Here is a 14,573-nt window from a genome sequence, read left to right as displayed (position 1 = left end):
ACAGTTTTTATTTAGTGCTTTCAAAAGAGCTATCTATTCTAATTAAACGGCCTTTGTGATTCAAGGGTTTCTGAATCAACATTTTTTTTAACTTTTAACGTAAAGAGCGTGGTATTGACTAAGGGGAGAACCCCTTCATATAAGTAATAACATATACGTAATAAAAAAAAACAATAAAAAACAAGCGATACGGCTCAATAGTAATCGAAACTTTTAAAAACGAAATTTTGATGTCAATAAATGTATCAAAAGAATGTGTTTATAATGCTGATCCTAAGTATATAAATTTTATTAAGTTTAGTATTCCTCATCAAAGGCTACGAGCCTGAGAAAATTTACTCGATTTTTTAAAGAGGGGGGAAACAGCCCCTACAAGTGAAAGAATATAAATGAAAATCACACCGTCAGATTCAGCGTATCAGAAAACCCAATTACAAAGGTTTCAAGCTCATATCTGAAAAGATCTGCAACTTTGTATTTTTTTCCAGAAGAAAAATATACGAATATAGAAGTTAGTTACGTAAGTTAATTTGTAAAGACATCCATTTAGCAAAAGAAAAGTAAAATTTTTATACAAATAAAAGCTGCATTAACTAAAAAACGATCAGAAATTAAATAAAAAAAACAAGTTTTTTAAACTGAAAGTAAGGAGCGACATTAAAACTTAAAACGAACAGAAATTATTCCGTATATGAAAGGGGCTGTCCCCTCCTCAACGCCTCGCTCTTTACGCTAAAGTTTGACTCTGTCTCACAACTTTATTTTTTAAAACAATAAAAAACTTTAGCGTAAAGAGCGAGGCGTTGAGGAGGGGACAGCCCCTTTCATATACGGAATAATTTCTGTTCGTTTTAAGTTTTAATGTCGCTCCTTACTTTCAGTTTAAAAAACTTGTTTTTTTTATTTTGCATACAAAGGCAACAAGTGGTGTTTCAGAATGCAATAGCCATGATGACAATTATTTGTATGTCATGTCTGTGATGCCCGAGAATGATTTTTTGTCGTTTAGCCTTGAAAAAAATTTTAAATCGAGTATAAGAAGTTCTATTCCTATTATGTAAATTTGTTTGTGGGCAAAAGAAAGGTATCAAATTTGTTTCGTCCTTGTATATTACTATGTTGGTTAATATTGTGCAACACAGTTTATGATGTCATTGCCCTGGAAAGTCTCTTCAACCTTCCTTTTTTTAGTAAACACAGTTTATAGACCAAAACAGTCTTAAGGGTGTAGAAAAATATTCATGATTGACTCTTTTTTATTCTCTGAAGGAAGCTGGGGATTCCAATTTTACTTTTAGTTCCACCCGAATGTAATATTTTTCTATTATAATGTTAAATAATCATACAATCAATAAAGTCCGTTGTAAAATTTTGGCTACCGAATATGTATTTTCAAATGCTTTGCACCACCACAGCTGCTGAAGCTGTTCATGCAGACGTACAGTAGAGCTCGATAAGCCTTATTTTTAACCTCGGTATTACTAGCTTTTTCATAGAAAGATAAGGCCAAAGTCTTTTTCCCTCCTAAATATTTTTGTCCCCCCTCCCAAATTTTTGTTTCCATGCCGTTAATAGTGCACTAGAATTTGAGAAATATCTTAATGATAACACAAAATAAACTATTCAGGTTGAACTTCTTAAAAGCGTTTCAATGAATCTCGAATTTATCCACATAAATCTACACTCCCCTACTTAAAATAAGATGGTGAACAATTAAAACGTGTAATCTAATTAATTAAAATCAATTTTAGAGTGACATCTTCCATTCTGTAATTCAAACCAACCAAGGAAAATCCAGCCAGTATCTTACTACGAAGTATTGAGGGTAATCTACAATTACCTGTCGCTTTTTTACGTGACGGTATTTGTCTTGTTTCTTCATGCCAAGACAAACAACCAAGACAGTTGTTTTTGGAGGCAAAACCAGGACCTGCTGTTTTGATACAGAAATTGTAAGTCATTAGTCCTAAAAACGCAAGGAGCTTTTACAAACTTCGGTGCCTTGATAATTCTCTATTCATGGACTTATTATCTTTTATACGTCATTTGAGAATAAATGGTTGCTCAAGGAACATTAATGCAACATTTGCGGTTCGTTATGCCATGTTTCTGAAAGCCTTTAAATTTCTTTTAAATATTTCAACACTTTTTACAGGCATGCCAGAATTTGTGGCTCCAGAAATAGCCAATGGCGAAGGCGTAGGAACTCCAGCTGATATGTGGTCCGTTGGTGTGATTACGTATCTTCTCCTCAGCGGTATTTCACCATTTAGAGGTGGAAACGATCGTGAGACTCTCTCCAATGTCCAAAAGGGTCAGATTAACTTTGATGTCGACGCTTTTTCCTCAGTGTCTTGTGAAGCTAAGGACTTTATTGCCAAGCTTTTAGTATTTCAAGGGGCAGGGAGACTTAATGTTCGAGATGCCCTGGAACATCCTTGGCTTAAGACTGCAGATCGTGAAATGAACGATTCAGTCCCAATTCCTACGGATAGGTTAAAATCATACTATTTGCGTCTTAAAGGTAAGCTTTTTTTTATGTTGGACTGGAATGGTACCTAAAGAAGTTTTTTAATGGAGGAAAATCATGCACAGATTTTATAGAAGGGGTAAATGTTTGAGAAATACGTTTTTTTCCGAGAAAACCTTTGGGCTGTTTATTTTCAAAATTGATATTATTTGACGCTATGAGCCAAATTTTAGCAAGAAATAAATAAAAAATAAAATATATACCAGCAAAATAATCAAAATTCATACATACCCTATATCTTAAGGCCATACCAGGCTCTAGAGAGGGGTGGGCTGGAATGCAATTGCAAAGGTAGCGATTGTTACTTTTTGGGAAATAACATTTAATGGGAAATTGAATAGTGTATTTTTTTGCTAATATATTAGATTTCAGTGTTACATCGAAAAATTACATTTTCTTTTGTTTTATGCCATGTCACAGTACAATAAGGATCATTGCGTAGTCGTGAATTTTCTTGTTTTTAATTTATTTTCCTTAATTACGTCTTTTTTGTTGTTATTTTTCCAATTATACTTTGCCAGTTTACAGGCAATGAAATTTAAGCACAGTGCATAGGATGTCGGTCATCAAAATCCGAGCGAAGCCTAAACTTGTCGTTTTGACTCCCACCAGAGGCAAATTCTTCTTTTTCGTTGGTGTAGTCTTTGTTGCCACTTATACCGTAATGTCTGATATAATACCGCAATTTTGAGGTAAAAACCGCCCAATTTTCTCGTGATACAGCATACCGCAATAATACGATGAAATGGCTTTTATCACCGCGTTTATACCGAGTATTGTTACCGTACGGTAAAAGGGGCAAATGCTTGCTTTCAAATTTTAATGATAGATGGCAGTCAGGCGGAATAGTGGAATTCAAACTAATAAGCACTATGAGTCTCAATAATTCTGACGACTTTGACATATTGGTTAATTGTCGCCAAATTCATACAATTAAATCTCCTGCAGGAGGCGTCATGTTTCCAAACATTTTGAAAATTATACAATATTTTTTTCAATACCAATGTCAAATATAATTGCTTAGTGCCTTTTCAATGTTTTGAAGTAAGTTAAAGCTGACAGGTGAAATCGTCCTAGTTGAATAACTATTTTGTAAACATTGAATGTCAAATGCGGCCTGTAAGACCAGCTAAACGGTAGTGCTAGTTGCAGCGAATTAGAGCTACAACAGCGACTTATTCAGTGGGTTTGAAAAATAAAGACCAATGTAATTTCGAATGACTCCGTTGCTTTGGGTCAAACCGTTCTTTATAGCACGGCCAACGTAGGCTTCGGCGAATCTCATGACATGGTGCTTTATTTCGACTAACCTTTGTCCATTCATTAGAATGGTACTTTTTAACGTTTGCATTACATTCAGTGTTCAGTATGATAATTCTCATTAAAGCTTAATCATGACCATAGTAATAGTTTTTTGCTAGACATTTCCTTTTCCGTTTTTCTGTGTCATTTTCCAAAAAAACACCGTATCTCAGGGCCCTAGTAAACTATTCCTCTAACAAAAGTTGAGAAAAGTGGCTTTTGATATGAAGAAATGACTATAGTAGAGGGTCGCAGAAAACCATGTAAGGTGTACATGAAACCTTTTTTCAATTTCATGTAAGGTGTAATTCATGTAAGAAATGACTACAGTAGAGGGTCACAGAAAACCATGTAAGGTGTACATGAAACCATTATATGCAATCTTTTCAAGCCTAGTCCTCACGTCTCTAAATATGTTCAACACCTGGCTTCGATGCGTACTTAAGTAATTTTAATTGGAGATCCCCCAGTGCTAAAGCCAGGCTTTGAAAAAGAGCAGGGGATAAACCATCAAGAACGAAATTAAACTTCCATTTTGGGTACTTGTAATTTCAGACAAGGGTGGAACCAGATTTTGCTTTGGGAAGGGAAGAGGGTGGGAATATGTGGAAACATCTAAAATACAAACGATGCACACGGTATTTATTCAGCAGGCAAATGGTATACATGCGCGAAAGGGTAAAGAATGTAGAAAACTATCATTATGAATTACATTTTACTTTACGTTTACCCTACCTCCATAAAACTTATTTTAAGAAAGTGTCAAGTGTAAAAACTACTACCATGGTGCAAAGGGTCTGAAACTTAACAAAAGGAAAAACTAGCAATGGGGAAATCATTTTGTATATTTGCTGAGGCAGCAACAGTTTTAAAACTTAGCAATCTCATCATTAAGAGTGTGTCCAGATTATCCAGTTTCTTAGAAAAATTGAACGGGGAACTGGGAGTGCAGACGAGCGCTCCTGCCTCTTTTATTGTCTTCAAGACCTGTAAATCAAAGGGTCAAAGAGTGAAAAAATGGGACAAAACACGATAGTATGCACTGCGTTTCTGGAAAAACTGCCAGAAAAAGCAGCCAAAAAATGATCTAAAAATTTTTAACAGGGATTCAAACAGAAAAGACTAGATATTTCTACTTCCAATTTTCTGTCCCAGTTTTCCAGAAAACGGATAGTCCGGGTAAGCTATGAATAATTTAAGCGGATGAGAATATAGGAAATCGGCAAAACACTTTTATGTTTCACATTAAGGACAGTATTTTCCCCTTTGTGTTTGGGGGAGGGGATCCAGGAGTGTCACTTTTTCTTTTCCACCTTTTTTGCGGAAATTTTAGGATATATCTATCACTTAAAAAACCTTAGTTACAAGACATTTAACCTATAGGAAACTAACTAACTAACTAACAACTCACCGCAGCACCAAGCCGCCTGAGGCCAACACAGCTACGCACGCTCCTCCTCCATCTCAATCTATTCAAAGATTCCCTCTTTACACCCTCCCAGGAATTTCCTATTTCGTTTAAATCTTTTTTAAGCGTCCTCCCACCCTAATGGCGGACGACCTGCTTTCTGTTTAGCCCTAGACGGTTTTCCGAAAAGTACAACCTTCGGCAATCTGTCATCCTTTATCTGCAAAACGTGCCCTAGGAATTTCAACTTTTCTCTCATTATGGCAAGAAATTGATTGATGTAAAAAAAAAACTCAGTTTTTGTTAAAATTGTAGCAAACAAGTCGTACTACAGGCATTATAGGCAATTCAGCGCAAATCTTGCACCATTTCAGTAGATAGGAAACCCTAAAAGCACCACTTTTTAATCGACCGGCACAACTTTACGATGCCGGTCGAACGGCAACACTGCCTGTAGTTTTCATGTCTTCACTTTTGGTTTAATTCAAAGTGCTAAACAGCCTATGAAACAGTTAGTGGTAACGAACTGTGAGCAAGGAGCTACTTGGACCAATAGTAACCGAAACTCTAAAAAGCAGAATTTTGATAGCAATAGGTATATCAAAAGTACTGGCTTTTATCCTGGCTTTAAATTTTCATCCTTTTTGAAAAAAAAGTGGGAATACCCCCCTAAAGTCAATGTAGCTTAATGAAAATCGCACCCTCAGGCTCGGCGTATCAGAGAACTCTACTACTGTAGAGGTTTCAAGTTCACACCTGCAAAATGTGGATTTTTTTTTGCCAGAAGAAAGATCGCGGATGCGTATTTATTTGCTTGTTTTTTGTTTTGTTTCTTTTTTTCTCAGGGGTGATCATATTGAACCAATGGCCCTAGAAGATTGTGAGAGGGTTCATTCGAACGGAATAAAAGTTTTAGTGCCTTTTTAAGTGACCTAAAGATTGGAGGGCCACTAGCCCCCTCCCACGCCAAAATTTTCAAATCAAAATTTTGAGATAGGTATTTTGTTCAACATAGTTGGAAGATCCAGTAACTATGTGTCTAGGGATGGCGGGGCCCCACAGACTCTGGGAAAAAGGATGTAAGTTATGAAATGTGCACATTCTTTGCATATATTTTTTGTTAATGGGATGTATAGAGACCCTTTTTGGGAGGGGGAGGGTTGATTTTCTGCCAGGGGGTATTTTCCACGAGGAGAATTTTCCGTGAGGTGAGAAGTTTACAGGGGTGAACTTTTCAGAGAAATTTTACACAGGGAAAGTTTGCGAGAATTTCATAACAAAATTCTTTTTATTTGGCTTATTTTCTCTTTGGCACCTCAATTTTTCATGTGGAGATATTCCGTGAGAATTGCCTGGGGGAAATTTTCAGCGTGGTTGGAATTGTCTGTTTTTTTCCGCGGGGGCAGGTATTTTCCGCTAGAGAAAGTTTCTCTGGGGAAATTTCTGCGGTAGAAATTCTTCATGGGGAATATTGCACAGGAAAAACTTCCCATTATGGGTAAGGGATCTGGCAAAAATTATCCATGAAGGGGGATTTCTGGCATGACTTGAAAACAGTCAAAATTTAAATAGAAAATAATTTTTTTTTTCAAATGAAAGTAGGCTAAGGATAACTTTCTAGGCAAAATTGTCCGAGGAAACTTCTCGAGGGGGAATTTTTAGCGAGAATGGAATTGCGCGGGGGGAATTTTCCAGGGACAGGATTTTACGCCGGAGGAACTTTCCAAGGAGGAATTGTTTGTGGAAAAATTTTCCATATAGGTGTAGGTGGATATCCCAGCATTATTTGAAAAACGGCCAGAAATTAAATAAAAAAACAAGTTTTTTCATCTGAAAGTAAGGAGCAACATTAAAACTTAAGACGAACAGGAATATATCCGTACACGAGGGGGGGCTTCCCCCTTTTCAATACCTCACTCTCTACGCTAAAGCTTAGTTTTTTGCCCAAATCCTTAAAAACAACCCCCGATACACAAGAACCGTTTAATTGGAATAAGAAGCTTTTTTGATGTACTTAAAAGTTTTAGCATGAAGAGCGAAGGATTGAGAAGAGGATAGCCCCCCTTATATACGGAATAATTTCTGTTCGTCTTAAGTTTTGATGTTGCTCTTTATTCTAAGTTGAAAAAAAAACTTTTTTTATTGATGTCAGAATTTAATAAATTAATGATTTATATAAATTTAATAAATTTTAAAAAAATGTTGTTTCGACTGAAAGTAAGGAGTGGCATTAAAATTTAAAGCAAAAATTTATCCATAACATTTATCCCGAAATTTATCCCGAAAATTCAAAGCGAAAATTTATCCCGAAAATTATCCCGAAAATTAAAAGTGAATATTTATCCCGTACATTTATCCCGAAAATTAAAAGCAAAAATTTATCCCGTATATGACGGACTTCGGTTTTTTTTAACTGAAAGTAAGGAGCGACATTAGAACTTAAAACGAACAGAAATTATTCTGTATATGAAAGGGACTGTCCCCTCCTCAACGCCTCGCTCTTTACGCTAAAGTTTTTTATTGTTTTAAAAAATAAGGTTGTGTGACAAAGTCAAACTTTAGCGTAAAGAGCGAGGCGTTGAGGAGGGGACAGCCCCTTTCATATACGGAATAATTTCTGTTCGTTTTAAGTTTTAATCTCCCTCCTTACTTTCAGTTAAAAAAATTTGTTTTTTTTAGTTAATTTCTGAATGTTTTTGAACTAATGCAGCTTTGATTTTGGCTCACCGTACATGAATAATGAAAACGAAATTTACATATTAATTTTCCTTCTTTTGGCTAATTGGCTTTCTCGAAATTTTGTTCTGACGTAACTTACGAATTAACCTACGTAACGAATTTCTATATTCGTATGTTTTAGTACGTATATTAGGGAGTTCGCTCCCTAGTCAATACCTCGCTCTTTACGCTAAAGTTCGAATCACAAACCCCTGAATCACAAAGGCCGGTTAATTAGAATAGATAGCTCTTTTTAAAGTACTAAACAAACTTTGGCGTAAAGAGCGAGGTATTGACTAGGGGGCGAACCCCCTTATATACGTAATAATTTCTGTTTGTTTTAAATTTTAATATTGCTTCTTACTTTCAGTTGAAAAAAAACTCGTTTTTTATTTATTTAATTTCTGATCGTTTTTTAAATAATGCTGGGAAATCTTCATAGAAATGTCCCTTCCCCCAAGGAAATATCCTCCATGGAAAGATCCTCTCCCGTAACCCCGACTCAGACCCCGACCCCCCACCAGAAAAAAATTCCTCCTGAAAACGCCTGTATACATCCCAATAACCAATAATATGTGTAAACAATGGGCAACGTTTCTAACTTGCAGCCCTCCCCCCGAAAACAGTGGGGGGTTAAGTCATCCTCAAAGACATATTAATTAGATTTTCAACTATGCTGAACAAAATGGCTATCTTAAAATTTTGATTGGGTGACTTCGGGGAAAAAATGAGCATGGGAGGGGTCCAAGTTGCCCGCTTTTTTTTTGTTCACTTAAAAAGGGCACTAGAACTTTTAATTTCCATTCGAATGATCCCTCTCATGGTATTCTAGGACTACTGGATCGATACAATCATCCATGGGAAAATAAAAAAAAACGAAAAAAAAACAAACATAAACACGCATCCATGATCTTTCTTCTGGCAAAAAATACAAAATTCCACATTTTTGCAGATAGGAGCTTGAAACCTCTATAGTAGGGTTCTCTGATACCCTAAATCTGATGGTGTGATTTTCATTAAAGTTATATGACTTTTAGAGGTGGTTTCCCCCTTTTTTCGAAAATAGGGCAAATTTTCTCAGGCGCGTAACTTTTGATGGGTATAATCAAACTTGATGAAACTTATATATTCGAAATCAACATAAAAATCTGATTTTTTTTATGTATCTATGGGTATCAAAATTCTGTTTTTTAGAGTTTTGGTTACTATTGAGCCGGGTCGCTCCTTACTTACAGTTCGTTACCAGGAACTGTTTGACAGTTCGTTACCAGAAACTGTTTGATGTGTTGAACAAAACAACCATCTAAAAAATTTGATCAGAATTCTTTGGGGAAAAAAGGCATGGAAGGGAGGCTCGTTGCCCTCCACTATTTTTGGGCAATAAAACTTTTAATCCCCCATGTCAGTTATGGAGTTCATAATTTGCAAAAAAAGTTATTTTAAATGATTTCAAAAAAGTAGATAATAATGGAAGGAAACATGGTAACCTGATTAATAAGTCTGCAAACCAAGATTGGAATATTAGAAGCTACAGTGATGACAGTGGTCAAAAATGGCTATGAAGCATGGGTGCTTTAAAAAGTGGATGAAGATTTGCTAGACGTTTTCCAGAGAAATTTCCTACGGACTGTTCTGGGTACCCGGCTGACTGACCGTATTTCAAACAGTAGGCTGTACGAAAAATGTTGTTCAATCCCGCCAGGGCTATAATGAAAGAAAGGTTGAGATGGCTAGGGCACGCTGTGCGGTTGAAAGATGACATATTGCCGAAGATTATCCTTTTCAGCCAACCGTCTAGAGCTAAAGGGAAAGTAGGTCGTCCTCGTCTGGGGTGGGAGGACGTCATAAAGAAAGATTTAAAGGAAATGGGAACTTTCTAGGAAGGTGTAAAGAGGGAGGCTTTGACTAGATTGGGATGGAGGAGGAGCGTGCGTAGCTGTGTTGGCCTCAGGTGGCTTGGTGCTGCGGTGACTTGTTAGCATTAGTAGAAGCAGTAACATAATCTAACCCAACCATAATATCATCTCTAAATATTAAATATTTAATAAAAATATACCTACAACGTAGATTTCAACTGAGCCTAAGCTAATTTTCTTGAATACTAACAGTCATAAACCGGCTATTGTCTGATCTGTAGATCCATATTCTCGAGTGTCTACCGAATAATACACGAATACCGTTCATTGTTTTAGTGTTTTCTTTTAGGTTCTATATATCTTAGTTTCTATATAAGGGAGAATTGGGGAGGGGGGGGTGGTTGTCTTTGTCAGTAAATTGATTATTATATTTGGAAAGAGAATCAAAAGGGAATCGAGGAGCTGGTTCACCTGACCCCTGTGTCAGTTATGTAGTCTTGTATCATGTTGAGCAAAAATACACACAACTCAATACAGATAAACCAAAAATCAGTCGACTATTGTATACACAAACAGTCTATGGCCAAGGACAATATTTAGGCCTTAGGGGTGGGCGACTCTGGGACACAATTGCGCTGGTACTGATTATTATATTTACAAGAGGCGTTGAATGACTAATCGAATGGGTAGATTCCTTTTTTTGCTACGGTGTCTGATTTCTGTATATAGCGAGATGGTATTATTGCTGGCTTCCTAGTCTCCAGATGAATACACTAGAAAATTTGGTACTTGTGTATTAAACGTATTCTTTTATATACTGCTAAAGTCCAGTTTGGTAAATGCTAATGAAATAAAATAAAATAGGATGAATATATAATAGTTTATAAACAATTTTGGGCTATATATTTGCACATTAGGGGGGGGGGGAGGAGGTCGATAAAGTATACCATATATTAAATACATAACCTAACCTAGGTACCTTCCCCCCCTATACCCTAAAAAACAACAGTTTAAATATCGTAAACGCAATGAAAACCACGCCTTGCATTGCATTACTCTATTGCAGTCTCTTGAATGGGCGGGTTTTTCGAGACTGGTTTCGTGACTGGATATAAAAGAGTACGTTTGATACTTAAGTACCGAAAATTCCGAAGGCTATTTTAAAGCATTCTGAAATGTTTTCTAATATGCCATTTCAAGGTATATCAATGAACTTTACACCCCCTCCCCCATCCCCTGATTGTAAAATATAAGCCCCGAATTGTATATACGCAAAGAATTTTCATACGTGACTCTTTTCTTCGAATTGATTTAATGGCAAACAAGCAATTAAACAGTAAATTAAGCGTATGGAAATTTCATTTTGTATTTACTACCCAGAGTGTAAATTTGGCCATTAAGGGGGGGAGGATACGCCTTAAGGAATGGCCGGTTTTGGGTTAATATTTGATACAGAACATATTTACTCATGCCTGCGTAGCGCAGTGGATAGCGCGTCGGACTTCTAATCCGAAGGTCGCGGGTTCGACTCCCGCCGTAGGTAATATTTTACTTTTGGTGCAACAAATCTTTTGGTGTCCGAATTTGTGGAAATTTGTAATTTTACTTTAATTAGAAAGCATTGGGATAACCAAAGGAATTCGTGGTAACAAAGGGCAAGTAAGGAGTGGCTTGTGCTTAAAGTAATTAAAACTCTAAAAAAGGAGTTATATAAAATGTATGCATAAAATCCTGAATTTTATGGGGATTCTAAGAATGGAAAATTCATTTCGTTTAAAGCTAGCCACCAAAAGTAACGTGCCTGGGACATATTTGCCTGATTTTCTTAAAATGGGAAAAACATCCCCAAAAAGGCAAGTCATAACAATGAAAATTACACCGTCAAATTCATCATATCAGAGAGTCCTATTTCAGAGGTTTCAAGGCCTGGTCTATAGCCATTTTTAGATAGTGATGAAGATTGTGCCACAGTAAAGGGATGCTTTCCGCCAATTTTGCCACAGACAAAAGAATTTTAACTTTAACATTCTAGTATTTCTACTGGTGATGATTCCTGTATATGTGATCGAAACATCTAAACTTTTGTACCTGTATTCACTGTCTAAATTAATGACTTTATCAAAATTTGAACGTTGATTGGTTCGTCATAGAAAGGCAGTGTGGTCTGCAAAAAGGATACCTAATTTCAGGTATTACGTTGCAAAGAAGTATCGGAATCTGAAAGGAGCATAATTAGTCTGTTCGTAATTTAATTTCTTTTCGCTTTTTAAGTAACAACATTTAATTTTAGGACTTGTGTTTGTAAATTTATTAATACAAAAATTAATAGCCAGTAAAATTGCTGAGGCAAAAGCAAATGATTGGCCACAAAACAGCTGCGTCCAAAAACGTTTTCTCCAAACATAATCCCCATTCCTCTCCAAGTAATTGTTACATGTTGTTTTCAAAACTTAGTTTATTGTAAATTTCTTCAGGCTTTTTACTTCCTAACAATTTTTTTTCTCGTAAAGAATGGTATTCAAATGCATCCTGTCGTACATGGTTCCGTCGCCGTCCCCTGAGTGGTGCCTTCATCGACCCCTCAAAAATGGTTTACCCTCCCGGTGAGAGCAATACTCCAAGAGGTACACCCGCACGAGAAAATGGAGAAACGGGGCCAATCAGAGTTGAAGTTAATGGTTATGATAGGCCAGACTATCAAGTAGAAGTTATCTCAAGCGAGAGCCAATATCAGATGGGACCTGATACATTCTTGCTTCCTCTGAGAGATCCAGATTTCCCTGCTCGCTTGAGAAGGTGAGACAAGTCATTTGCATTACAGTAACAACATTATTGTGGAAGGGATGTAGTTTTTAGGACAATTTAGAAGAATTGAAGAGAATCTATACATTAACAGCTATTTATTTATTAAAATTTCAGTAATCGTGGTTTTGACTTAACGAGTTTGCAGAAACTAATGTATTTCAAAATGACCATATGACCATGTTGTCAAAACGACCATATAATAAAAAAATATTCATAATATCAAATAATAAAAAAATGAAAATAAATGAACAGAAATTAATTAAAGAAAAAATCTCGAAAATTAAGTGAAAAAAAAAGAATCATATGAAAGCCTAAGACCTCAAACTTAAAACGACCAATTATTATAAATAAATAAATGAAGCCAGGGCTATATGCAGGATTTTTTTTCGGAGGAGGGGGGTTACACAATAATTTTTTTTTTTGGGGGGGGGTTATAAAAAATAATTAAAACACGCATCAAAAATTAGTTTATATTCATTTGTGTTACGTTTTTTTATGAGTCGGACAAACATTTTTTTTTGGGGGGGGGGGGGTTCAAACCCCCTAACCCCCCTGGATACGGCCTTGAATGAAGCCCAAGACAAACAGATCACATAGCCACAATAGTCACATCAAACATAAAGATGACATATACTGACACAGATTAATTAGTAAATTCTAAAACGAGTAAAAATTAAAATGAATAATCAAGTCAAACTTAAAACGGACATATATTACTAAATACAGGAGTAAGGTTACTGCCCCTCTCTAAGCTTTCTAAAGGGTATAGTACTTTTCTGAAAGCCAATTATATTTTAGGTTTTTCTCTTTGACAATTGTAACATTGAAAAATGAAATAACGCAGTTAATAAATCTTGAATTGCCGAGATTCAAGGAGTTAATATCACTATATATCAAATATCCAGTTTTTTTCATTGTTTTTTTTAGTCATCTTGATGATTTGGTTTATTTTTGTAGTTTTAGTTTTCGTCGATGTTTTGACAAATTAAAAAAAATATATTGAAAATACATAAACTTTTCAATAAACACAGATGCACAGTAGTCTTCAATGGGCTACTGACTCTAAGAAATCATGCACTCCAAGTTGCGTGTGCCAAAAGTTCCAAGTGCGGCAGAATGTGCTAAGCGTAGCGGAACTGGGCCAAGTGGGGGATTATGTGCCAAGCGAGGTGAAACTTTGCTAAGCACAACAGACCTGTGCCAAGCGTGGTATAACTGTGCCAAGCGTGGCAGAACTGTGCTAAGCGTGGCGGAACTGTGCCAAGAATGACGATGTGCACCAGGCCTGGTAAAAAGATGTCCAGTTAACCCTCATACCGAATTAGGGATGCATATTATACATTTATTGACTTATTTAATATTAATTAGTAAAAAATGATGAGCTAGTACCGGGATCAAAGTGTAAAAACAGAATCATTTATAGAACTTTTATTATTCCAACTTACAAGATTATATATTAAACAGTAGTAATACTAAAAATTGCTAAAACTACGATTGTTATGTATATTTTACTGTGAAAGACCGAAATTGGAGAATGTCTTTTTTCTCCTTTTAATTCCCAACTTTTTAGATATGCGAGAATTTGCAGTAATTACATTGATTTAAAAAATAGAAGTCAAATGCTTAGCCATAAATTAATCTTAAGAGGTTTTTCCACAAATAAACTTACTTGACAATTAAAAACTTAGTTTTCAGTATAATGAACTTTTAAACTAGTATAATGAAAGTTATCAAGAAATATTGAATGATATTTTGATGTAACTTTTCTGAAGTATTTTTTTGTATAATTTTTTTAAATTAGGGTAAGTTTCAACTCAAGCAGGTGTTTTGTTACAGGTGGGTAGGGTTAAATAATTTCTTGGAAGGTTTTGCATGACAGTGAATGAGGATATTTTGACGGGTGGTTGTTATGAGTAGAAAGAGAGGGCCGAGGGGTGTATTCACATCGCATTTC

At 35.8% G+C, this 14,573-nt stretch overlaps 1 protein-coding gene and 1 non-coding gene across 2 annotated transcripts in view; both read left to right on the top strand.

Moving 5' to 3' along the window:
• The window catches only part of Obsc (Obscurin), a 247,589-nt gene that overhangs the window by 159,053 nt on the left and 73,963 nt on the right, over window positions 1-14,573 (top strand). Inside the window, exons 25-26 of the mRNA XM_089096011.1 lie at window positions 2,156-2,524; window positions 12,325-12,610. Of these exons, the coding sequence (XP_088952137.1) occupies window positions 2,156-2,524; window positions 12,325-12,610 (655 nt within the window). The remainder of the gene's footprint in view (window positions 1-2,155; window positions 2,525-12,324; window positions 12,611-14,573) is intronic.
• TRNAR-UCU (transfer RNA arginine (anticodon UCU)) lies at window positions 11,285-11,357 on the top strand. The gene has a single exon. It is a non-coding gene; the product is annotated as a tRNA-Arg (tRNA).

This window comes from Artemia sp. Qi Xiang Cuo, chromosome 10, assembly GCF_049724085.1.
Source record: "Artemia sp. Qi Xiang Cuo chromosome 10, ASM4972408v1, whole genome shotgun sequence".
NCBI classification, from domain to species: Eukaryota; Metazoa; Arthropoda; class Branchiopoda; order Anostraca; family Artemiidae; genus Artemia; species Artemia sp. Qi Xiang Cuo.
Note: the sequence above shows the minus strand (reverse complement) of the source record. Positions and strands in the feature narration are given on the sequence as shown.